At 39.7% G+C, this 26,576-nt stretch overlaps 1 protein-coding gene and 1 long non-coding RNA gene across 12 annotated transcripts in view; one reads left to right on the forward strand and one right to left on the reverse strand.

The window, feature by feature from the left end:
* Positions 1-9,548, reverse strand: part of LOC128833607 (uncharacterized) — an 81,818-nt gene extending 72,270 nt beyond the window's left edge. For all 3 annotated transcript variants that reach the window (XR_008444293.1, XR_008444294.1, XR_008444296.1), the window contains exon 1: positions 9,486-9,548. This is a non-coding gene — a long non-coding RNA (uncharacterized LOC128833607). The remainder of the gene's footprint in view (positions 1-9,485) is intronic.
* The window catches only part of TRDN (triadin), a 284,763-nt gene that overhangs the window by 235,239 nt on the left and 22,948 nt on the right, over positions 1-26,576 (forward strand). For 5 of the 9 annotated variants that reach the window (XM_054021581.1, XM_054021584.1, XM_054021588.1 and 2 more), the window contains 12 exons: positions 3,822-3,881; positions 6,665-6,691; positions 8,699-8,725; positions 9,033-9,080; positions 10,403-10,447; positions 11,450-11,467; positions 14,669-14,716; positions 15,602-15,622; positions 20,563-20,589; positions 21,676-21,714; positions 21,932-21,973; positions 22,974-23,021. In XM_054021581.1, the coding sequence (XP_053877556.1) occupies positions 3,822-3,881; positions 6,665-6,691; positions 8,699-8,725; positions 9,033-9,080; positions 10,403-10,447; positions 11,450-11,467; positions 14,669-14,716; positions 15,602-15,622; positions 20,563-20,589; positions 21,676-21,714; positions 21,932-21,973; positions 22,974-23,021 (450 nt within the window). The remainder of the gene's footprint in view (positions 1-3,821; positions 3,882-6,664; positions 6,692-8,698; positions 8,726-9,032; positions 9,081-10,402; positions 10,448-11,449; positions 11,468-14,668; positions 14,717-15,601; positions 15,623-20,562; positions 20,590-21,675; positions 21,715-21,931; positions 21,974-22,973; positions 23,022-26,576) is intronic. The other 4 variants (XM_054021582.1, XM_054021587.1, XM_054021586.1 and 1 more) reach the window with 4 other exon arrangements.

Here is a 26,576-nt window from a genome sequence, read left to right on the forward strand (position 1 = left end):
GGCTCCTAAATCCATATTTAAGCATCAAGGTGAATGTTCAAAATTGCCTTAGTGATTGAGGAGCACAGGACCCACTTTCAATGGGTTTATGTTTTTAAGTTACTTAGGAGCTTTTGAAATTTTTACCCAAAATTACTTTCACCGGGACTTAGCCCAAACCTTGCCATTGGTTATGTTTTTGTAACCCCACTCAAATGAAAATTGAGGGCATACTTTTAAATTAAAGAAAAAATGTATTTATTTAGTAACCCCTCTTTAAAGTATTTTACATCTATTTCATATGTACATCATTTTAGTTACTATTATTATTACAATATGTAGTCATTTATTCAATCCTATTTACAGACATAGGTAAGCTTGTGTTTCAATGATGATGCAATAGCTGTGATTGCTAAAATAAGAGGCCACCAACTATATAGAACTATATTTTTACTGTTTGGTAGCTGTAATGTATGTGTACTGGCATAATGTCAGCATTTGCATCATTATTCTCCTTAACTGTCAATCAGCACAACATATTGAAAGACTTTGATATGTTTACAACACATGGTTAGTTGGTCAAACAAATTCCCCCACCGGGGAAACTATTACCATATTCCAACATGCAGAGAATACTGCAAGTAAATGCTTTGAGGTATATTCAAATACCATTCCAAAATTAATGAGTCTTGGGTTTGACACTTTAAAAAAATCCCTACTTTAACTGTGTGATCATAATTTTCTGAAATGTGCTTTTGAAAGCTTGTAACTAATGCTGAAAAAAAATAGTCAGTGGCATTATAGACCAGTCATTATCCCTGTATCTTACCTCACAATTAATTTGGCTAGCAATATGGAAAAAAAATCCCATGAGCATTGTCAAAAGTTAATTAAATGTCAGTGTTTCAAATGATATCATATGCATATATTTTTCCCCTAAAGTCCATCAGTATGTTCTTAATTTCCATAAATTTATGCATTCTCCACATTTTAAAAGCCTCTATTCCACACTAATTAAATAGCATATTGAAGCATATGCACAAAGGTGGGTTTTTTTACACTTAATTGAAATTAGTCAGTAATAGAGAGTTAGTCTGAACAGTGAAGTTCAGAACCAGATCTAAACTTTTTCCATGGGGCTTGGGTGTCCGATTTTCATTTGGTGCATTATAGAGATAACTGTCAGCTGTGAATTGTGCCTTGAAAAAAATATTTAATTTTGGGGGTTTGGTTTGAGCTCATCTCTAAACAATAACAGTGCTTGCACACATGCATGGGCACCCTGTAGAAAAACGATGCCTTTGACCCCAATGATTTCCCTGAAAACTGTTTTTAATATACTTTAGGTATGTTCTATGTGGGTTGTATGTTGCCTGTCATATAACATCAGAAAAATTGCGATAGCTCAGTGGTTTGAGCATTGGCCTGCTAAACCCAGGGTTGTGAGTTCAATCCTTGAGGGGGCCACTTAGGAATCTGGGGCAAAATCAGTACTTGGTCCTGCTAGTGAAGGCAGGGGGCTGGACTCGATGACCTTTCAAAGTCCCTTCCAGTTCTAGGAGATGGGATATCTCCATTATTATTATTATTATTTAATAATTGTATTGAAAGAGTATTCTTCAGGCATTTCAACACATTTGCCTAAGAAGCGAATACAGTGCACATACTTAATCTGTCTTTAGCTGTAATTTCATTCTCTCCAGTTCCTTCTATGGAAGATTTGTCCTCCTGGGAGTTTGAGATTTACAATACTTTAAAGCCATTAACTTTTAATGCCTTCATATGAGATTATTCTGTTTCAACAAGATCTGCATTTCCCAGTGCACTTCTATTGTTCACCTGACAAACTTGAGTATAGGAAACAAGGGAAGATTTGTGCCATTATTGCCATTCCCTATAGGCATGCAGCTCAGATTCAGACTGAAGTGGGTCCTATCATAAAATATCCCTAAGTAGCCTATACTTCTTCTCTCCCCTATTGTTACACTCATACCAAGAAGTAGCAGAAAGTTTCTGTTTTCCTTCGTATTCCTGTGCTACAAAGTCCTCCTGAGCTGAAACTTGAGAATACAGCCTAACCCCCACCAAAAAATGAAGGTCAATTCATTCTTTAATCTCAAATGCTTAGGCTACTTGGAGTGTATATGTAAAGCAATCCAAATGGAGATGGCACAGAAATAGAAATTATATGAAGTCAGATATATCAGAATTGGCTTTGCTGCTCCTCTACTCTAGTTGTAGGATAGAAAAAACTATGGCTTTCATTTAAGCACTCTGTTTTTTGATGGAGAGCTACAGTATAAGGATGGATTTATTGTAATTTAATGCCCTGTAGAACCTAATAGCATTGGCCAATTATTAATTATAATGGTAAAGCAGATCTTCTTTAAGGAGATTTGCCTTTATCACTGCACCATGTCATCATGGTTCATCAGAAGAACAGTGGTGAAATTCTGCTCCATGGAGCTTTCTTGCTTCACACAGGCCTACCAGAATAAACAGGAAGTAAGAGGAGGAATGGCCTAGTGGTTACAAGGCTAGCCTGGGACTTGGGAGATCTAGGTTCAATTTCCTGCTTCACCACAGACTGAGTGACTTTAGGCATGTGCCTGCATTCCCCATTTTAATACAAGATAAATAATTCCTTCACTCACAGGGATGCTGTGAAGATTGTTACCTTGAAAACTGTGAAGTGTTGAGATACTGTATTAATGGGAACCATATGAGTACCTAAAATAGATAAGAGTTGTAAGGAAGGTTGAAAGGCCATTCCGTGTTCAGGAGAGCTGTTTTATTGGCTAATCTTGTTTTTTTTTAATTCAGTCCACAGGTTTTATTTTGTCTACCCTACCAACCACCACTCCCTTTCCCTCTTACTTGGGTCCCTTCAGTTGAGTTACTATTGCCCAAGGGCTATTGGAGCAGTCTTAACTAGTATAGTGAAGAGCAGGGCAAGGAGGGCACAACCTCGTCTCTTTCAAATCAACTTGCTGCTTTTGATCTACTTTGGAGGATTATAATTTAGCTGCTTGCACAGCAGGCAAGCCTTTCTGCAGAATCAGTCTCCCTGCTGATTAACCGGCATCTACTTTTCTAAGGCCTGCCAGGGCTCAGAAGAGAACAATGTATTGTGATGGATCAGGTCCGCTAACGTTGAAAACGGGCAAAATGGCACATTGTGCTGCCCCCCTGGAATCAGGAGGCAATAACTTTACAAGAGTGGGTAAACTGCTCTAGGATAGGGTGATAAATCCTGATGAATTCCATTCTAAAGCTTTTTTTCAAATCTATTTAGTCTGAGATATATTGAAACTGTCCAAATATAATTAATCTAATTTTTCTGCCGGTTTGTTGATAACACATGTATTTCACGATCTGAAGCACCTTGTACCAACAAGGATAAAGCTGTTTAATTGAACCTTAAATTAAAACTGCATTGAAGATTACACAGAATCATGTGACACATGTTAACTCATACTGTTCCCTGAAGTATGTTCCTTGGAAATTTTAAAAGGAGCAAAGCGCATTCGTATGGGAGAGAAGCTTTTAGACCCCAATTCAAGAAAGCCCTTACGTAGGTGCTTAAATTCATTTCAAGGCACTGAGACTTGAATACATGATGAACTCTAGGCATGTGCTTTTGTGGAGAGGGATGGATTTAAGCAAATGCTTAAATGTTTTCCTAATAGGGGCATCAGAGAGAAAGGCATTAAAAACTCCACGTCTTTTTACTTTTCTCACTTTATTTTGGGATTCTGCATAGTATCAAACATCATATTTTATTTGGAGAGGGATTTTTCTTTGTATTACATCTTCATTTGATATTATTTATTCGTTTACAGTGATTTTAGAAGCCAAAAAGGTGAAAGATGCTAAAGTAGTCCTTCATCCTGCTGCTGAAGGTATGTCTTCATTTTTTGTTTTAAAGTTTCGGTCACATTTTAAAGAGCGAATCTATTTAAACAATTGAGGACAACTTCTGACATTCTTACTCACGCTGAATAGTACCTTACTCTCTAAATAGCCCCACTGAAGTCAACAGGACTTCTTGTGGAGTAAGTGCCACATAACATGTGTAAGAGTGTCATAATTTGGTCCTTTTGTGTGTCGAGGCATGAGGTGCAAATTCTAGGGAACAAGTTCTGCCTTAGTGACATCCAAAGAGACTTTTGTTGATCTCCGTTTCCCTTTTGGTCCTTTACTTGTAATGTAGTTACAGATAAATGTCATGGTAGTGTGAATTTAGGGTCCAATCCAAATCCCAGTAAAGTCAGCAGGAGTCTTTGTTGGATAACTTTTTTGTTTATAATATACATTTAACTGTGCAATCAAAGAATAAATTTCTCTAGCTATAAAACATCAGTATTATTTTGTTATTACTTAGTACAATAAATGGTTCTAGAATTACATCAATTTCACTTAATAATGAATTCTTTTCTTATAATGCATGTTCACGTTCTCACTCGCTCACACACTCACACAAAAATATGTTCGCTATCTGAATAGTAAACAACATGTCAAGTTTTCCATCTAGATGACAGTAATCAGTAAACATGTTCTGCTTTTAGCCTTACCAATTTATGGTTCAATAAACTGAAGGATTTTTCTTTTCAATCCTTATCTGAAGCTAATTTACCGGAATATTCCATATATAATTAATACCCTTCTGGCACTCAGAAGAGCAGGCAAGATTCAAACATAATTTGAACTGAATGTAAAAATGGTAACGGGTGAAACTACCAAGTCTGGTTACTAAGATTAATTTTGTGGCCTGCAGAAACATACTGACTTTTTGTTTAGACTGATTTAACTTCACCCTGCAAAGGGCAGATGGCCTGAACAGCACAGTTGGAGGGTTGTGGCCTAGACTCTGGGACAGAAGCAGTGCCCAGCCTTTCTCTAAGGGATCACTAGAGAGGTATAATCTGCCAAAATCAGGAGGAAAAGTCAAAATATAAATGTTTTTATGGAATTGAATTTTCAATTCAGAGATGTCAAAATGCTTCATTTCAGTTTGGTTTGACATTAATCAGTGACTACCTGAGCTGCTGAAGTGCATCATGAGTGTAGTACAGTTGCTTCATTGCCCCCAGGCCTAACTGTAGGCCAGGTTGCCCAGTTGGACTACATCTCCCATGATGCACCTTGGCCATCAGACTCCTATGATGCACAATGGCAGTTCAGCCAGACAGAAAACTACAGTGCATCATGGTAGGTGTCATCTGGCCAGAGAGGATGGCCTATAGAGGAGAATGTCAGTGTGAGGTATCTGAATTACAACTTTCTTGAGACACCATGGCAGCTTTGGCAGACATAGGCTAATGTCCAACTGGCCCATGTCATTTTGATTAGGTTTGACAAACCAAACTGTTTTGAGTCAGGTAAACTTGACCCAAAATTAAATATTTTGTTTTGATTTTTCCCAACAGAAAATTGAAACACTTCAGCAAAATCAGAATTTTCTTGTGTACAATTTCAACTTCGCAGAAACTGCATTTTCTGTCAAATAGCATTTAGATGGAAAATTCCTGACCAATCTAATTATTATTTGGCGTATTTGATTAGAGAAAGGCATGAACCAAAGGTTAAAGCATAAGTCCAGGAATCAGAAATTTAAAAATTCAACTTCCATTCTGACACTGGCTTTGGGCAAGTGGCATTGCCTTTTTAGGGAAAGTGACTTCACAACAAAAAACCTTAATTTATTCTTCACTTGCAATTTAAACAAATCCATCTGTAAAATGTGGATAAGGACACAGTTACCTACCTCACTCAGGAGAGACAAGTTCTATTCCTGATCCTGACATGCAAATCCTATGTGAATTAAGGCAAGTCACTTAACCTCTCTGTGTCTCAGTTTTTCCACATAGAATCATAGAATATCAGGGTTGGAAGAGACCTCAGGAGGTCATCTAGTCCACCCCCTGCTCAAAGCAGGACCAACCCCAACTAAATCATTCCAGCCAGAGCTTTGTCAGTCCGGGCCTTAAAAACCTCTAAGGATGGAGATTCTACCACTTCCCTAGGTAACCCATTCTAGTGCTTCACCACCCTGCTAGTGAATTAGTTTTTCCTAGTATCCAACTTAGACCTCCTCGCTGCAACTTGAGACCATTGCTCCTTGTTCTGTCATCTGCCACCACTGAGAACAGTCTAGATCCATCCTCCATCATGTAAAATGGAAATAATATTTTCTTCACAGGAATGTTAAGGCTGAATTCTTAATGTCTGAAAATAATTTGAGAATCTTGGATAGACTGTGCTATAATAAACCATTATTATTGAGATTATAGACATGGTCAAATAATGTCCATCAAATTATTTGATGAATTTCAAGAGTTTTTAAATCAATATTTGTGTTTCATTTGCCTAGCTGTAACATTTTTTTTATTATTTGTTAATTATAGTACTTAGTGTTATAAATGCTATCATGTTATGGTTGCACCAGCCATTATTTCAGCTCCATAAATTAATATTCTAAAGTGACACTTGCTCTGAATTTAATTTGCTCAGTTAAAATTCATAGCTGAGAAGGAATTTATTTTCTGTTAGTTTGAGGTTTTTTGCATCATACAGTCTGAGTTCCACCTTCAGAGTTCAAATGTGTCATCTATAATCTTGTAATACAGTAGAATTTATCTAAAGTGTATTTTGAACTGAAAACTGATTCTTTTTGTATTTTTAGGCAAAAAAGTCGAGGCCAAACTACCAAGTATGTTGCTAATGTACATAACAGACTAAGAGATGTGAAGCAAGCATCTTCAAAGATTGTTGTAAAAAGACTGTAGCTTAACACTGCAGGGGTCCAATGTTTTGGTATGTGAATTCCACAGCCATGACAAATGGGGCCCTAGGAGTACTGATAGCTTCTATCACCATGTTGACAGGTTTCAGAGTAGCAGCCGTGTTAGACTGTATCCGCAAAAAGAACAGGAGTACTTGTGGCACCTTAGAGACTAACAGATTTATTAGAGCATAAGCTTTCGTGGACTACAGCATCCGAAGAAGTGGGCTGTAGTCCACGAAAGCTTATGCTCTAATAAATCTGTTAGTCTCTAAGGTGCCACAAGTACTCCTGTTCTTATCACCATGTTAAGTTCCTTCACATTGCTGATTTCGTGCTTGCCACCACTTAGAGTTCTTATCCTACATTTCCTCTTAGCACAAAATGCTCCGTTATTTCTGTTGTGATCTGAGTATTGGCTCCTGTTGCTGTCTCTTTTAATGTGGGGTAACAAAAGCAGGCACAAGTGGGGAATGGGTGATTGTAGCATAGCTGCTCTGTGAAGGAAGACACATTTCGGCTTCACTGTGAAATAAGCCCAGCCATCTTGGATTTCTTTTAGTATTTCACTCTGAAGGTGCAAAAGAACGGCAGAGAATTTTTCACACTGAAAAGATGTATTTCTCCCCCCATGTGGAAAAACTACGCTGAGTCCAGCCTGGTATCCTACCAATCATGATAAGGGGCCACGTCCTCAGTTAGTTTAAATTGAAGTAGTGCCATTCAGAGCAGCTAAGGAGCTGGTCACATGTTACATTAGACTCCTGGTTAGGACTTGACCAGCAAAGCAAGCTGCAGAGCTACTTAAAAGGAACACTGTTTTCCCCCTGCCTACTTGTTGCTGTGCACTGCAGCATATAGCCTAACCAGTGGGGAGGCTAAAACCTTATATGGTCGACTATGTCCCCATTAGGATATGGTGTGTGGACCAATGTATTCACCAGCAACCTTTCCTAGAGCTCTCTTGAACCATATGCAGACATCTGATGATCCTATGACCTTGTTCTTCTCTAATGAACTGGAGCAGTACAGCACTTAGGGAAACATTTTTGCAATTTAGTGAGGGGGAGTGATTCAGAGTGAACACAAGGAGGCAGAATGTAGCCACTGCTACACTCCTTTGTGGAAAGAAATTTACTCCCCCTCCCATGTGCACACACACACACCCCACATAGCTAGCCAGCAGTGTAATTTGCATAGAGCTGGGTGAATAATGGATTTTTGGATTCATTGGCAATTCAAAAAAAAAAAAAAAAAGAGTTGAAGCAAAACCAAATAATTTTGAAATTTTTGGCAAATAAAAGAGTTGAAATTTTTTTGTTTAGATTTTGACCATTTTAAAATATTTTATTTAAAAAACAAAAAAAAACAAATGAAAGGATATTTCAAAATGAAAAGTCATTTCAAAATTTAAAAAACCCTGAAATTATCCATTTTGAAAATCCTGAGTTGAAACATTTTGATTTTTTCAGAATTTTGATTTCGGTTTCATTCAGGCAAAATTGACATGAATTCATTAAATGTTTTGGTTTTGCCAAATCTGCATTTACTCCCCCCCCCCCCACACACACACACAAAGAAAGATTTGTGTGAAAAAAATTGCCCCATTCTAAAATGCCACCAATTTAGAATTGTTCGTGGGCTGCTAGAGTGGGTGTAATTAGTTCTAGGGGAATTTTACAGGAGCCTAATTTAGACTCCCTTACACATCACTTCATATTTGGCCTAAAACGAGTTGTCAGGAGCTATTTGGTTATGACAGTGCTCTCCTGTTCTGTTTTTGCAAATGTTCATTGTATTTGTACACAGTATGCTGGCTGTTTTATAGATTATCAAAGCTTTGTGTTATTGCCCCAAATAGAACAAACTCACTAAAACATACACTGTAGTGACAGACATATTAAAAATATACTTTTCTTTCTCCTTTTTTTCTAGCTACAGTAGTGAAACCCCATGAACACAGTAAGTATAATATTGATGGAGAAAGTTACATTTGAATGAGGAAGGCATCTTCACATGTTCCTTGTCAGAGCAGGGTTATAAGTGTAGGAAATGAGTGGGATGGAAGCCTAAGGAGTTCTTCTAGATTTATATTCGTGTAACTGCAGTCAGAATCTAGCATGGCAATTACGGCACCATCAGTTACACATTTTCATCTGATTTTTGGACTGGTATTTCTGTTCATGGAGGGAGCATTTCAGTTTTAAATTGAAATACTGTAATCTAGGCTAACATGTAATCTCTATCCTATGGTTCTTCTTATTTGCAGAGCATGAGTCTATTAAACAAGAAAAAGCTGTTTCCCATGCCAAACCAGGTAGTCTTTTGTGTTCAGTTTCAAGGTTCATATAAGGGGCCTGTTCTAATAGGTTTTATGTGCTATACAGAATTGGGGGATTTTCTGTTGGTTCAGGAAAGGGGTTTGTTTTGCTTCAGGGGAGTGGAAAATGTATATCCCATGGGGCCAGATTGTGAATATCTTTGTCCTGATGGTGAGCTGCTGTTCACACAAGTAATCCCATTGGCTTCAGTGGAACAATTTATGGGAATCTCCTCACCAGTGGAAGTAAGGTGTTTATAACCTGGCCCTCAATGAGCCAAGGTAAACATTTGGAATTCCCCATTTAAGCTTTTCCCTAACACAATAATTTGTTACCTAAAATGGACAAAATCCAAAAGAGGATGGGAGATAACACCAGCATACAGTCTATGAATCACTTACGGACAGGGAGTTCAGCGATTAGTAGGCCTTGTGTTGATCCTGTGCACAGGAGTGAATTTCACCCATTGTGAGGACCACCATGGGCCAGATTGTGAATCCCTTTCCTCTGACTGCAGTTACTTGCCTGAATATTCCCACTGAGACAGCAAGGGGATTCGCAATCTGGCCCAATAGGAGAAACCCATGGTAAGATGACTGATAGAAAACTCAGCTATTTGGTGCTCAGTTTAAGCTGCTGCTGAATAGCCTTATTATATGTACTAGGCACTGAAACAGCAGATATTTGAGTTTCATTGATCCAGGGCCAGCTCCAGGCACCAGCTTAACAAGCAGGTGCTTGGGGCGGCATGTGCGGCAATTTGGGGGCAGAAGGTCCCTCACTCCCTCTAGGAGTGCTGCGGCTTTTTTTTTTTTTTTTTTTGTGTGTGGCTTGGGGTGGCAGAAATGCTGGAGCCTGCCCTGCCTCTAAGGGCTATCCAAAAAGAAACTGATGAAACAAAGAGGATTTGGCAAGCCAATGCTAGGGATGAACATGCCCAGAGCACCTGAGAATTTAATTCTTTGGAAGCAAATGCTCAGCAGAGATTTGGGAGTGGGGTTCCCAAAATTGTTATCACGAGCTAGGTGGAAAAACAATTTCATTTTGAGTGGCTAATTGGAAGACACTATCAAGAGTGTTATTGATTTTCCCATTGCTAAAGCTTGGGGCCTAATCATTTGTCCTGCCATGAAATATCTCACCAGGCAGTCAGAATACATATTTTACAGTGCTACAATAAACGTGATGCTAAAAGAATGTGTTTATTTTGTCATGGTGATTTGTGTAAAATATACTGGATTTATAAATATATTGCTAGTTATGCACCTGTGTTAACATCACATGAATTTCTATCTTTTATACCCTTTTCTTAATACAGAGGAAAAAATCAAACAAGAAAAGACAGCTCCCACTGAAAAATCAGGTAAGGGAGGTGTCATCCTTTCTAGATTTATGCTTTTTTCAATACTGTTCAGAATTCACACTTATGTACTAAATTTACATTGTAGTTATTACTCAGAATAATTTTGAAATATGTAACTGATGGCATTTAGATCCAGACAGTCTCCATGAGCATACTTCTTTAGGAAGATGCTATGTACCTCAGAGTTGATCAAGTATAATAGTAATTTAGATTGTAAGCTCTTTAGAGTACTGGTCCATGATTGGGGCTTCTAGTCAAATAACAGTAGTAATAATAAATTATCTAAAAAAAGTGTTTTGTGGATATTTTTATTGCATAATTCCTGTGTGTTATTTTGAATATGCTTCTTATTTGGTGCATGACCTATCTTGCAAATTAGATACCCATTGATATAGTGCATATTTGAAAAGAGTTGCTTTATTTAAAAAGTAATTGTTAATTATATTGTTTGTCTTTATGTTGCACTGTCTAGGAATTTGCACAACAATGGTATTTTAACACAGAGTGATGATACATAACATCAGGCCTGCCTATCTAATAAAAATATTGTTTTGATATTCATTATACAAATATACTACTGCAGATTTCCACAGTAAAGTCCAAAACAGTTTAACTTTTATATCAGTGTATTAATAGCTTTGGGGAAAATACAAAATACTATATTGCGGTATTTTTATATGGAATATTGGGACCCTCAAATCATATCTACAAGTACTGTTAAATGAGTTAGCTATCAAGGTTGAGAAAACTAACTTAGGGAAGGAAAACAGTAGCATCCGTGTATCCTCAAACTTTTTTTTAAATACCTTTGTAAATCTGGCCCATAGTAACATTACTTATACATCTTTACAAGTGAAGGGAATGAGAGGGTTCAGCTAAGAATGAGTGAGGAGGGAATATACAAAAGGGAGGGAACAAAGTAAATAGGCAAAATGTTTACAATGTATTTCTTTGTTCTTTATCCCTAAATATGACATTTTTACCTTCTTTTATCCTCTGTAGTCAAGTCAAAGCCAGCAAGTATGTGGTATATACCTTGATAAGGATAAATCCTTTAATATAGTTGGATGTGTGGCTATTTTACTTTTAACAAATAAAAACTTTTTATTGGTAATTTATTAGTTTTTTGCTTAAAGCTACATTCTCTATCCCAGCAATCCTAATCTCGGCTATTGCTTTGATTTAACGTACTTGTTTATCATTCCTAATTGGCAGCCCATTCAGTTTTCCATAGCCAACTGCATTAGCACAGTATTCATCATGTTCCCTCCCATATCACATTTTTCAATAAAGAAACGAATAAAGGAGTAGCAGACTTTTAAAGAGTCGTTGTTAACCATCACTTGGGGCTGAATGACCACTGCTGTTCAAGTAAACAACAATGGGAAAAAACACATTATGCAAAATTCAGTTCACCCTCAAATGGGATTGGGAGGGTGTAACTAAGTATGGAACGTGTCCCAGTAACTGTAAGATGAATTTTAAAAAAATGTCAGAATACTTAGCCAGTGTCTGAATAAATGGGCTTAAAGTATGGTAAGTTTGTTGACTTTCTATGCCCTTCTTTTCTTCAAGACGTACAGGTGGACTGCAAAGGTGAAGTGAAAATTTGAATTGAGCACAAAAGTACTCCCAACCCAACAGGCCTGTGTATGTGGAAGGAGGGGTCACTCAGCACAAAATTAAGTTTTAACTCATTGTTTTATGTTCATCATCTCCTGTGTGAAATCCCTGGCACTTCCTGGTTTTCTAGACATTTCCCAGAGTGCCTCATTCTGTGGAATCATAGTTAATCATGGAACTCCTGATAATCTTAACGGGGATGCGATAGAGGCATTTAGCAGTGATTTCTGGGATTAATTAATTTTTTTTAGCTTTACAGTTCACCTTTAAGTATATCTTGCTGCTATCTGTTTTCTGACAATGTCAGGGGCATCAGAGAAGGAAACAATGGCCAACATAGCCAGGGGCGGCTCTATGTTTTTTGCCGCCCCAAGCACGGCAGTCAGGCGGCCTTCAGCGGCGGTCCGCAGTTACGTGGATTCAGCAGCATTTCTGCGGGTGATTTGCCAGTCCCACTGCTTCGGCGTACCCGCCGCCTAATTGCTGCCGAAACCGCGGGACTGGCAGACCTCCCGCAGGCATGCTGCTGAAGGTTGACTGACTGCCCCCTCACAGAGACCGGCAGGCCGCCCCCCGCAGCTTGCCACCCCAGGCATGCGCTTGCTGCACTGGTGCCTGGAGCCACCCCTGAACATAGCACTCACCTGATCCTTCTGCTCTAAAAATTGCTACTATTTTGCTATGAGAGTTTAGGGTTGCTGCAGTTTTCATTTAAGCAGGTGTGTTTTTTTCCTACAAATTATGCAATGCTAGTCTTCTGTTCTTAAATGAGTGTTTCTCTTCAGTCTTCTCTTCTTTTGCCTTCAAAATGCCATGCGACTTTCAAATTGTTAGAAATTATTGTGAAAGTGAACAAAAAAATTGAAACATGCGTTGCTGCTGAAGCAGATATTTTTTCCCTTTATTTTTCCATAGTGACATATATTCTACTCATATGCAGTGGGATTAGGGTTGCCAACTGTCTAATCACATAAACCCAAACACCTTGCCTCACCCCCTACACTGCACCTTCTCCGAGGCCCTGCCCCGCTCACTTCATCCCCCTTCCCTCCATCGCTTGCTCTCCCCCACCCTCACTCACTTTCACTTGGCTGGGGTTGGGGTTCAGGAGGGAGTGCAGGCTCTGGGCTGGAGCCGAGGGGTTCAGAGTGTGGGAGGGGGCTCTGGGATGAGCCTGGAGCAGGGGGTTGGGGTGCAGGAGAGGGTGCAGGGTGCAAGCTCTGGGAGGGAGCTTGGGTGCTGGAGAGGGCTCAGGGCTGGGGCAGAGGGTAGTAGTGCAGGTGGGGGTATGGGGTGCAGGCTCCTGGAGGGACTGTGGGTGCAGGAGGGGGCTCCGGGCTGGGGCAGGGGGTTGGGGTGTAGAAGGGGGTGTGAGCTCTGGGAGGGAGTTTGGGTGCGGGAGGGGCTCAGGGCTGGGGAAGGGGATTGGAGTAGGGTGAGGATGATGGGTGCAGGCTCCGGTCAGGTGGTGCGGGCTCCGGTCAGGTGGTGCTTATCTCTGGCGGCTCCCAGTTGGTGATGCAGCGGGGCTAAGGCAGGCTTCCTGCCTGCCCTAGCCCTGCTCAACTCCTGGAAGTGGCTGGCATGTCCCTGTGGCCTCTGGGGGGGCTAGGGGTCACCATGCGCTGCCCTCTCCACACGTCACTCCTGGAAGTGGCCAGCATATCCCTGCGGCCCCTCAGGGGGCAGAGCCCATCCCCGCAGCTCCCAGTTCCTGGCCAATGGGAGCTGCAGAGGCACTGCTCAGGCTGAGGTCAGCACGCGGAGACCCTCTCGCTCCCCCAGGGGGCCACAGAGATGTTCTGGCCACTTCCAGGAGCGGTGTGGGGCCAGGGCAGGTAGGGAGCCTGCCTTAGCCCGCCTGACTTTTAGTGCCTAAAATCCTCTGGTTTAGCTTCAGTAGCTCTGGGAGATAGAGCCTGATTCTGGGAGACTCCCTGCCAAACCGGGAAGGTTGTCAACCCTAACTGGGATGTATTCTGGACTTTTGGAGTTCAGCTTAAGTATCTGACTTGCAAACATAAATGCTTGGTAAAAGGGTGGTAAATTTGCACAGCACTTTCCTTTTTTGAGAATTCAGAACTTTCAATGGAATAATTACAGAGCTGATAGAAACCACTGTTTGGAAGGTGAGTTCCCATTGATCCCCAGTGATGGGTATTAGTCCCCAAAATACTTCAATGATTCACCAGTTTGTGATCTGTGCTACTGATTTGAGACTATATCCATAAGTACTGAATTTATACTATTAAAAAATTACCCCGCTGTTGGTTTTGCGGCATATGCTTTGAATCTCCATCTTGCAAAGTTTTTCATCCCTTGATGTACGTGCATAACTCCTGGTAACATTAATAGCACTTACACATGTGCATCACGAGGAGACTTGACACCTAGATGCAATATTACTTATTGCTACTTTGCTGCAGACTTCATAATGAATAGACTGCTAGAGGCTAGTCATTTGGCTTTCTTCCACAATAACAGCATGCACAATATAAGATCAATGTTTACTTTTGAAGAAAACATGCACGTGGCTCTTACTTACTTTTAAAAAAGGTATGACTGACTTAGCTTTTTCATGGTGCTGCTTTTGTATAGAGAATGAAGCTGTCAGACACGAAAAAGAAGTTCCACAAACAAAATCAGGTAGGCTTTACTGTATGTTCAGTTATCCCTACATTTGAAACTGCTGTGTAGATAAAAGTCACAATAGAACTGAATATGACAAATGCCAAAATGTACAAGTGCATGACACTGTTGAACTTTTTGCAGCATAATGTGGCCTTGAAGTGTGGCAAATAGCCATTATATGTCACTAGAATTCTTATGTCCGTTTCTTCAGCTATATAAAGACAATTTCCTGCTTCCTTGACTCCACTCTGTCAAGAGAGTTATGTCAGCAGAGTTTGACCCATTGTCTGAAAAGTGTTTGTTTTGAATATTCTCTAAAAAATCATTTTGGTATCATTTTGCTACTCATTTGGATTTCATTGAACTCCTGCATGGTTCAAATTCTCAGGACCAGGTGCAGTTGCCATTTTCCTCAAGGATAGTTATCTCCCTATACTAGCATTTTATATACTAGCTTCTTCAATCCATCACATTGGACTATCCATTTTCATTTTGTTAAATGACTTTTGGATATTATCATTCGTATGAAGTACCTCTGTGCAATGTAGTTACTGCAGCAGTATGAAGCAGTACAGTTCAATTTCACTATAAAGTGATGACCACCCCTATAAAAGAGAGATTCTGCTCTGGACTCCAGAGTGAAAGAAGCTGTGTAGATGTAACGTGGCTATTGTTAATCATTTATATTTCATTCTTATATAGCACATTTTATCTAGCTCAAAGTGATTATCATTATTGTTTTCGTTATAATGTTAGTTACAATAGTAACTTCACTAAAAACAATGCTTAATTATATGTGACAATTAATAAATCAAGTAAGCCTGGGCTGGAAAAATATTATGCCAGCCTTCTCCATACATCTCTATTCTAAATATTATTCTTCCCTCTTTTACTTCTCAGCCAGATCAAAAGTAACTGCAAGTATGTGCCATAAACATTTTCTATTGAATATAAACCTGCCTTTAGATGCATGATGCCTTGGATTGGGATTTATTTTTGCAACTTTGTCATGCTAGAGAATGCTATTTTCTTTTCTAAAAGTGATGTATTGTGGATTTTATTCATTCTGCTTAAAAAGCAAGTGAGCCAAAGCTACTGGTGATCTAATATTGTGAAGCTGCAATAGCTAGTTTGTGATTACTTTTTATATAAAGTAAAGTAAATGCTCCTAGTAGGATAATTTAGATGAGTGTTGTTTTAGGTAGGTGTGGTCAGATCAATTTTTGATAAATTATGGATCAATTTGAATAATGAAAACATCACAGAATTAGAAGAAAATGTTATATAATGTATTTGTACTGTTTGGAAATAGTTTGTATAGAGAATTAACCAGGGCTAGCTTTTTCAATAGCCTGTATTTTTTACATCTAACAGAATAAAATACCCAATTAAAATGAAGAGAATGAAAGATCATGATGTTTAAGTGAGTTAGAAGAGAAATTAGACAACACACAGAATGAGTTTTCCTTGCACTCCAGAAATTCCCCTTGTTGAGAACTATGGGAGTTTTGGTTATGTAAAGAAGGACTGGATTAGTGTCAATTACATTGTGAAATTAGATGTTACATATTGCACATTGTGTTAACGACTATAATACTTTTAATAAAGATCAGTGTTTATGCTTATGAAATGTGCGAATTAATTAATTAATAGAATTAATACATAGATGTAGTTCATAGAAGGTCTGATTCAAAGCCCATTTAAGTCAATTGAAAGCCAAAGCCCATTGAGGTCAAAGGGAGGATTTGGCCCATACAATATGTGGCGGTTAATCCTTCAAACTAAAATAATCTATTGACATTATTCTATGATATCTCTTGGAATCTGAGAGTCATTTCAGATCACATGGACCAATGTCCATTATTTTCTAATGTAGGCAATACAGATATATATTCTTTACAGAAAGCTGCACTAATGAAATAATTTGGCAATACTTTAAAGAAATATTCAGATAAAGTAATATTCAAACTTAATTAAAACAGACCGAGGACAGAGAACATGGAAAAATTAGTTACCACCTTAGGAGTGATTCTGAAACAAGTTGTCATTTAAAATAAATAAATAAACCATCATTAATACAACTTTGTTCATGTCTTTCTAAGAGAAAAAGCTTGTGGTACAACTTGTGAACTACAATAATACAATTTGTTTGCAGGGACGTGTCTGTCAGCAGAAGAGAAGGAAAACCTGTAAAAAGATGAGTGCTTGGATACTGAGAAAATAACTAAAGTACATATCTTGGCATATAAATGATCAGAAAGGTCTTTGAGGCAGTAGTTATGTGTTTGTACAGTGCCTAGCACAATGGGGCCCTGGCCTCTTGGTGCTACTGTGATACAAATATGTATGAATGAAAATTATAAAGCCAAATCCTGAGAGGTCTTGACCACCTTCAACTCCCACTGAAGTCAGCAGGTGGCAGCAACCCCTCAGCACTAGGGCTGGTAGAAAATTTACCTTTGAAACTGTTTTGTAACAAAAAATTATGTCAACAAAACAGAACTCTTAGAGGAAAGGATCTGCTTTCTGTGCAAAAATTACAACTTTTAATTTAAAAAAATCACCCAAAGCCTAGAAGTTTTAGCAGAAAACAAACAAATTTCAATTCAGAAATGCAAGCCTTTAATTTTGGTGTGTGGAACTGAATCAAAATGTTTCATTTTTGCTCAGTTTGACAGTAGACCACATCCTTCTGAGCTACTACGGTGTCCTGGGGGACTTGTAGTTTGGGTAGCTGATAACTCTGTTCTCTTCTGCGAGTAGTTTTGTTTCAACTTTCTTCTTCAGTAATTGAAAAGAGTTCCTCTGGACTCTCTCCAGTTCAGGACATTAAGAACATAGGTGGGAAAAAGGGAGGGATAGCTCAGTAGTTTGAGTATTGGTCTGCTAAACCCATGGTTGAGAGTTCAATCCTTGAGGGGGCCACTTAGGAATCTGGGGCGAAAAGAGTACTTGGTCCTGCTAGTAAAGGCAGGGGACTGGACTCAATGACCTTTCAATATCACTTCCAGTTCTAGGAGGTGGGATATCTCCATTAATTTATTTAATGTCAGCAAACAGCCAACTGTGTACCTAAATATTTTTATCTACAGTTTATACCCGGATCCAGTAATCCCTGTGTAGCTCTAGTTAAAAGACTTTCTGGATCAGCTTTATAGAGCATCCTCATTTACATGAATATCTCTTGGTTTTAACTGATCTTTTCACTCAAGGAGGAGCATCTATTCTGATTAGGGGCTGCCCAATCCTAGTACTAACTGTGGCTTCACTGCAAATATTTCTAATTAATTTATATGTACATTATAGCACTGTAAAGCCATGGATACTGACAAGTTTCAGAGTAACAGCCGTGTTAGTCTGTATCCGCAAAAAGAAGAACAGGAGTACTTGTGGCACCTTAGAGACTAACAAATTTATTAGAGCATAAGCTTTCGTGGACTACAGCCCACTTCTTCGGATGGATACTGAGTAATCAATGGTCTTAAGGGCTTGTGTAGCACAGCTATATGCTAAATGTATACGGATATGTTGAGTCAAATTCCTTTCCAATTTGTACCCTATGCTATCCCATTATAATCAATGGATTGGGCATAAATCAGCAAAGAATTTGGCTCATTATGTGAAAGGCAGGCCATAAACAGAAATAAAAATCTAAGTCTGAAGTACTCCCAAATTATCTCTGTAAATTTTAATAGTAATCACCAACATTAATTAGCATTTCTTCATTAAAATAATTAGTAAACCATCCTATTTTCATTATCTCCAGTTTAGTGTGAAACGGTGTCTGTGTTGGCAATTGGTCATTTATCAAATCAGAGGCTTTAATTAAATCAAAAACACAGTTCCTGCATACTGATTACTTTAAAGGCTATCAAATTATGACTGGTTACCTTGAACAGAGGACAAAGCTTGTGGTATTTTTTTCTTAAATAAGAAGTAATTGTTTAATTATATGAAATGCTAACATATAGTGGGAGAAACATTTAGTGTGGAATTTTCAGAAGATCTCAACATTGGCCCTTCACTGCCTCTGCAGAATTCAGTAGTAAAATTCCCAACCTTGGGGTACAATTTCTCTCAACATTTTAACACTGGTTTTAATCCCCAGCTTTTTGGTCTTGGTGCAGATGAGGGGGGAGAAGACAAAGGTGATTCTAAGTCTTCTTTATGCCTCCCCTCACCCACCAACCTAGGCCAACCATGGAGTCAGACAGTTTTCTGTTCAACAGCCAAAGGGGAGAGATAGTCTGGTGGCAGAAAATGGACAATAGATGATAATTGGGGCATGAGGTGCCCAAACTCCAACTCTCATGGGGCACCATGCAGCATTTTCAAATTTATTATTATAATAATTATTATTATTGGATGTTCAGTTTTTAAACAAAGTCTACATTTTCCAAAGAAAATGGACATCTTTTGTAAAAAGTTTGTTTAGTTGAAGATGCAACTTTCCATCCAAAAAAACCCAGTTTTGATGGAAAACTTTTGGCCAACCCTATTTGATAGAGAAGCCACCAGATGAAACACACCATTTTCAGCTGAAGCGAAAGGTGATAGTCCACCCAAAGTCAAGAAAAGTTTATATATATCCCTGCAAACTGAACCCATCCAATTCTGTACTGTTCTAGTTAAAAGGGATTACATTTCTGTCTGGCATGCAGGGTTTCTGTCTTTTCTTATCTTAAAATCCATAGGATAAAACGAACATTAATGAAACAGGGGGAAAGACGGTTTCATTTTCCAGTCACCAGGTCTCAAACCATGTAAATTCAGTACTGGATTTACAATGGTGCCATGGCGTCGGGTTCTCCCTCAGAAGGGGCCCCAGTGCCTGGACCGCCGCCCCTTCCCCACCCCGCCACTCGCTCCTCTCTTCCCCCTCCCCCTGTTCACTCCTCTCCGCGCCCCTCCCCCCGTGTGAGCAGCAGGTGGGGCCTCAGGGGGAATAGGCTGATAGGGAGTGGGGTTTTGGGGTGAAGCGTGGATGGGGCCTTATGGGGAAGAGGCTGAGCAGAGGCAGAGTCTTGGTGTGGAGCAGAGGGTTGGGGGCTAGGGTGACCAGATGTCCCGATTTTTATAGGGAAAGTCCTGATATTTGGAGCTTTTTCTTATATAGGCACCTATTACCTCCTACCCTCTGTCCCGATTTTTCACACTTGCTATCTGGTCACCCTATGGGAGACTCACAACAAATTAATCTGGCCCTGTGTAAATTGATGCAGATCCTTCACTGGAGCTATGTTAAAATTACACCAGCTAAGGAGCTGGCCTGTTGTATCTGTTGTGTATTTTTTTGCATCAGTTCCTAGGGACCACAAGTGATTGTGCAAGGTGCTGTACAAACACATAGCAAGAGACCGTTCCTGCTCCAAATAGCTTACAGTCTAAAAAGACAAGGCAGATGGTTTGGGGGAACAAAAGGTACAGAGAGGTGGAGTCACTTGTCCTAGGTCAGACAGCAAGTCAGTGTCAGAGCCCTTAATTAGGGTACATGGCTGGTAGGACAGCAGAGGTGAAAACTTAAACTTAAACCCGCTTTACAGAAAAAAAGATATTAGGTAGCTATAACCTTGAGTGCTTATCTGAAAAGAACCCTATTTAAATACTTACTGATCTGAAGAGCTTTCATTGGCCCAGTAGCTGCATGTTGGATTACAGCACTTCAAAGGGTAGGATTCGCAGCTTTCACTGTTTAATGTCCATTGCATGGACTCATTTATTTCCAAATTAATATCCTGTGGGGATAGCTGCAGTTGAAAGTTAAGATCTATCAAAACTGTCAACTTCTAAAAATAAAATAACATCAAGCCTGAATGTCTTCATTTTTATTTATTTATTTATTTCTGATTGTTTTCCTGAAGAACCAGCATCTGAAATGACAGTAGCAGGTAAATTTTACACTTCTCTTACATGTCTAACAGAAAGGACCAGTTGTATACAGTGTTGTTGTAGCCTTGTTCATCCCAGGATATTAGAGACAAGGTGGGTGAGGTAATATCTTTTATTGGACCAACTTCTGTTGGTGGGAGAGACAAGCTTTCAAGCCACACAGAGCTCTTCTTCAGGTCTGGGAAAGGTACTAAGCATGTCACAGCCAAATACAATATTGAACAGATAGTTTAGCATAAGTAGTTAGCACGGATTCTAAGGGACCCTTCAAGGTGAAGTGGCCCACTAACTACTCTGTGGTCATAGGGAAATAAGGGGGTTAGTGTGTTATTGTTATAAGCCATAAATCCAATGCCTTCATTAAGGGCATGTTTTTTTAGCATCTAGCTAAGTAAAGATGTGAAACACAACCTCTCTAAACATGATTAACCAAATCCTTGGCTGGTGTAATCTGGCATAGCTCCACTGAAATCATGAGTGCTACGCCAATTTACAGCTGTTGAGAATCTGGCCTGATGAACTGATTCTTTTCTAGTCACTGTATTTATTTATTTTTAAGTATGTGTGTGTTTGGGTGAGCTAGACAGAGGTGATTAGCATTAAGCCAGCTTGCGTTAATCAGATAGCACATGCACCAAGAGACACTGAATCCTTATTACAGCTGGTTGGATCATATGGAGTGAAAATGAACAGTTCTAAGGCATACTGCCAGATCTCTGCTGTACTCAACAGGGAATATTGGAATGGCGCAGGCGCCTGCAGTTATCTACCTTAGTTAATTTCAGTGTGTTTAGCTGAGAATAGCCTTAGCTGACTAGCTGTATTCTGGGGGGTTGGAAAAGGAATGCTGAAAAAGGGCATACACATATGTCATGCTAAGACAAGTATGTTTGTTTGGTGTAAAGCTTAATAAAAAGAATATAGTGCTGTAGACCTACAGTCCGTTGAAATGGGCAAGATTTATCCCTGCTGTAAATTTAGGAACATTAATAGTTACACCAAGGATCAATTTGCTCTAGGTGTCCAAAATAGAATTCCCAATAAAGGCCTCTTAGTTAATGATATTTCCTTGCAAATCTTTCTAGCCAAGAAAAAAACAGAAAAGGCTGCAAAGGAAAGAGAAGGTAAAAGCCGACTATTTGAGAAGTCTGTGTGTGTAAGATCACCATAGTAGTAATCTCATTGTCCTTGCTGTGAACATTACAACTCTTATTATTGTTGTTTGAAACAATCTTGGAATGGTTTACCCCAGTTTCAACTGAAGACTGACCTTGATAATCTAATTGTTACAAAGTTAAATTGTGCCTTCCCTAAACTGTTATATTCCTTTCTCTTTTGTAGCAAAAACAGAGAAGAAACATCCCAAAGAGGGAAAAGCCAAAGGTAATAAAGGGAAGAGCAGCTCTGCAAGCAGTAATTTAAAATGAGAACATCAGGTTTTACAGGGATGACAATGGAGAGCTTTATTAGTCTTTCTAATGTGTGTAGGGGGAAACCCTGGAGTTGCACATGAAGCCAAAATAATTCAGCATATAGAGCCCTCTGAGTATGAGGTGGAGGGATGAAATCAACACCTCGAACCTGGAGGTAGGCTGCAATGTGGCCCCCTCCACAGCTGGTACATTAGCCTGTCTGCAGGATTCCCAGCCACTGTATCTACATAGGAGTGTAGTGTTCCCTTCCTGGTCTGCCATAATGCTGCATGCTGGGACAGCATATTTGGAGCTAGCGTGGGTTCCATCTCCCCAGTGTGTGGGATATTTTGAATTGCTGACCTGTATATTTTGTGATGACTGCATTCATAATTCGAGATAATTATCATTTGTGTAAAACATTTCCTGGTCACATACATGCTGGCTAAGCTGTTTGGGCTCCACAGTTTCAACCAAACACTACAGTCATTTGTAGTTGTTATGATGGTTTATGTAATGCCCAGTAAAATAATTAGTAGCATTGGACAGACAGACTAAGGTACTGAAAGGCATAAAACCACATATATGGAGACCAATTTATGGATATTCGTGCTAGTTAAACAGAGATCATCTTTCATAGAAGTGCAGATCTGGAAGGCCCACCTAGAGCCAGACCTTCACACACCGATCCACAAAAATCAGAGACATCTGTCCACACAAAATGATCAGGCATACTTTTTTGAGGATTCAAATGGTCAGTCTGAAGACAGCTATTAGTAATATTTTAATAAAGCAGGTTTGTTAGGCACAGTTTTCCTTATTCTGAAATTTCCCTTTTTGTTTGCAAAATCCACTTTGATCTGTTTTGTTTCTATGAACTGTAAAGTGTTAACCAGTTCAAAACCTATCAATTGTATGTTTTTACTTAAATGCTAAAATTTCATTACTTAGTATCTAATGTGTTTCTTTAGCAGTGCCAACAGTAAAAGAAATTCTAAGACAGCACAACCTGACAACAGGTAATCAATATTTCCTCCGTCTTATATTTTTAAAGAGAGCCCTAGCCTGCAAGCACTTTATGTGCACAACTCTCATTAAAGTCAATGGGAGCTTCACAAGGGGAGAGCTGACAGAATCAGGCCCATATTTATGTATTTGTAGACTGTTGTATTTGGACTGTATCTCTGTCCTTAACCCAAACATATTTTCAGCCAGTTACCTTTTAGACCAAGTGGTCTGTCATGACGTTGGAGATGTCTGATTTAGAACAAACATATGTTCCTCCTGGGAAATCTGTTCGATAGCACAAATAAATGAGCAAAAATCTCTCCAATTCACCTTATTTCTCAGGACGGGGATCTATCCCCGTAAAACAAACAGCATAAAGGAGGGTGGGATATTTCAGTAGGAAGTCTACCTACAGTGTCTTGTCACATAAGCTCTTTGGGGCAGGGACCAGCTTTTTATTCTTAGTTTGTACAGCACCTAGTACAAACCTGGACCATGGCTGTGATTCACAAGTGCTATGATAATATAAATCATCAGACTGGTTCTACTTATGGCCAGATCCTTGACTGCTGTAAATCAGTGCATGTGCGTTTAGTGGAGTTACACTGATTCATGTCAGTTGAGGATATAAGCCTTTAATCTCACTAGAGAGTAATAGTCTGTAGTAGAGACTATGGAGTCAAATCCACTTTGAGTTGTGCTTTGTGGACTTCAAAGAGGTTGCTCCACTATAACTGCCAACAGCGTTTGGCCCAAGCTGTTTAAAACACCCTGTGGTGTCTCTAATTGAGCTCAAATATTTTTAATTCTAACAAAATGTGCAAGACAAGTATACACAAAATGAACAATATGGAAAAGCAAAACAAACTAAAGCAGGGACACAGAAAGTTGGCCCACTTCCAGGTGACTACTCACACGCTTAAAATTAAGTACATGTATAAATGCTTTGCTGTATCAGGACTGATTGGCTTTCACATAAGAAGATATCTGCCCTTCTTTCACTGGGAATGGTGAGTCCTGGGCTCAACAAATAGATTGTAACTCCTGCTAATTCTGTAGTCGAATAAGAGATGCAGAAATTCAGGAAATAGAATCTGTGTTGCAAAACAGGCCTCATTGTTTTATGCTAACTTTTGGAGCTCAACACGTAAAGATAGGGAGTGCTCATAGTGCTGCCAGGTATTAACATTGCCTGACACTTCCCATTATAAGACCCTGTTTTCAGTTGCTTAGAACTTTGCCAAACTTTAACCATTTGGCTTAAAAATTTTAATGCCCCATGCCTGATTCAGGCTAAATTTTTCTGAAAAACTTCAGCCAAAATGGTTCAGCCATTTCTGAGAATGTGGCTAGGGAAATACACTGTTTTGCCCATGTTGAATTCTTTGAAAAGCACTTGTATCCCCACACTTTCAAGCAGGGACTTGAAATTTAGCAGGGAGTTACTTTCTTGTCAGGGATGTCTTTTGCTGTCTATGTGAACATCCACCCAAATTTGGCCAAGTTATAAGATGTTCACACAGCTCAACAGAAACTTCTTGAATGTTAGAAACTAAATTCCCTGAAGATTCTGTCCACACTGGGCATTCTTTCGCTTGGAGCTCAGCAGGACTTCCTTACAATTGCAGCTCTGGGCTCTGCTGTGGGCTGTTCTGGATCCAGAAACTGAGACTAGGAATTGGGATGGGGGAGACTCGGACTCTTGGCAAGGAAACTGGGAGTGGGAGTTGGACAAGAGGGCCTGGGAGCCAGTTGGTGGGAGAGAGGGAATACTGAGATTTGATGAAGAACTGGGATTAACTAGGCAAAGACTAGAAGAAGGAACCAAGGAAGGGGTGGTGAAAAACAATGATGGCTTGTCTACAGGGCCCTGCAGTTCAGACTACGAGTGTATGAATTGCGAGCACACTAATGTGCTGCATTCTAGCTGCCCCATATGGACACTGCTGGTGTAAACTGATTGATTGGCAATCCCTCAATTTGAGGATGATCTCTACCACAGATTTACATATGGGTCCTGAGATGCCTCAGGGGTCTGATCCTGGAACTGCAAATCCACCTGCAGTAGGTACAGACATTTTGTGGCAGGCCAGCGGCCTACTGGGAGAAAGTTGGTTTTTTGTTTGTTTGTTTGTTTTTTCTTTCTCCTTGCTCCTCTCTCTCTTTTCAGCTTTGAGGACAAGGTGCTTCTCCTCAAAGCAGGCCACTGCCTGATGGAGGATATGGGGTTGGTTGGTGGCTTGCTCTTCCCAGCTTGTGATGTCCACATCAGTTTTCTTAAGATATGCTTTCAGTGTGTTTTTGTAGCATTTCCTCTGATCAGCACATGATCTCTGACCATGGGTGATCTGAGAGTAGAGGACTTGTTATGGGAGGCGAAAGTCTGACATCCGCACACAAGGTCCAGCCCAGCAAAGTTGGTGCATGAGGATCATAGCTTCAATGCTGGTGACATTGGCTTCAGCAAGGATGCTGACATTAGTGCAGTGATCTTGCCACTTGATGCGAAGGATCTTCTGGAGGCATCGGTGATACCTCTCCAAACATTTGCGGTGCTGTTGATAGGTCACCCAGGCTTCGCATCCATAGGAACAACAATTGTCTTATAGACCTGGCTCTTGGTGTCCTGCTGTAGGTCATGGTCTGTGAAAATGTGTGAGAGAAATTTCCCAAAGGAAGCACTTGTGCTGGATCTCATTGTTGATTATTTTCATTTTAAGAAAGTTGACTACTGAGGTAGCAAAAGTGCTCGACTATCTCCAAAGTCTGTCACTCTATGGTGATTTGTTGTGGGTCATGTGCAAGGCCTGAAGCAGGTTGATAGAGCACTTTAGTCTACTCAATATTGAATGAGAGTCCTAGGCTTCGGTAAGGTTGTGCAAGAAAATCCAGTCTGGACTGAAGGTCCTTCTCAGTGTGCACAAGGATGACACAGTCATCAGCATACTGAAGATCAGTAATGGACGCCCTGAAGACTTTAGATTTCTAGCGGAGATGTTGAAGATTAAAGAATCACTCTATATTGAATGTCAACTCCTTTGGGGAGGTGATCTTTAACGAGGACCAAAATGACTGCTAAATAGATGGAAAACAGGGTTGGGGCAATCACACATCCTTCCTTAACCCCAGTTTTAATGATGAAAGGTTCCTTCTCCAAGATCAGAGAACCATGGCAGTCATCTGATCTTGGAGAAGCCTTAGGAACTTAATAAATTTTGGAAGGCAGCCAAATCTGGCCAGCACCTTCAACGGGGCTTTGTGATTGATAGAGTCAAAGGCCTTTGTCAAATTGATGAAAGCCACGTTCAGGTCCTGATTTTGCTCCCAAGACTTTTCCTGCATTTGGCAGGCAATGAAGATCATGTTGGTTGTCCTGCGTGATGGTCTAAAACCACACTGAAATTCTGGCAATATTTCCTCAGCAAGGGGAAGTAATCAGTTTAAGAGGATATGGGCAAGAGTTTTCCCTGATGTAGATAGCAAGGGAATGCCACAATAGTTTCCACACTCTGACTTATCTCCTTTCTTAAAGATTGTAACAATGTTAGCATTTCTCAAGTCCTCTG

The sequence above is a fragment of the Malaclemys terrapin genome, chromosome 3 (assembly GCF_027887155.1).
Source record: "Malaclemys terrapin pileata isolate rMalTer1 chromosome 3, rMalTer1.hap1, whole genome shotgun sequence".
In the NCBI taxonomy this organism is placed as follows: Eukaryota; Metazoa; Chordata; order Testudines; family Emydidae; genus Malaclemys; species Malaclemys terrapin.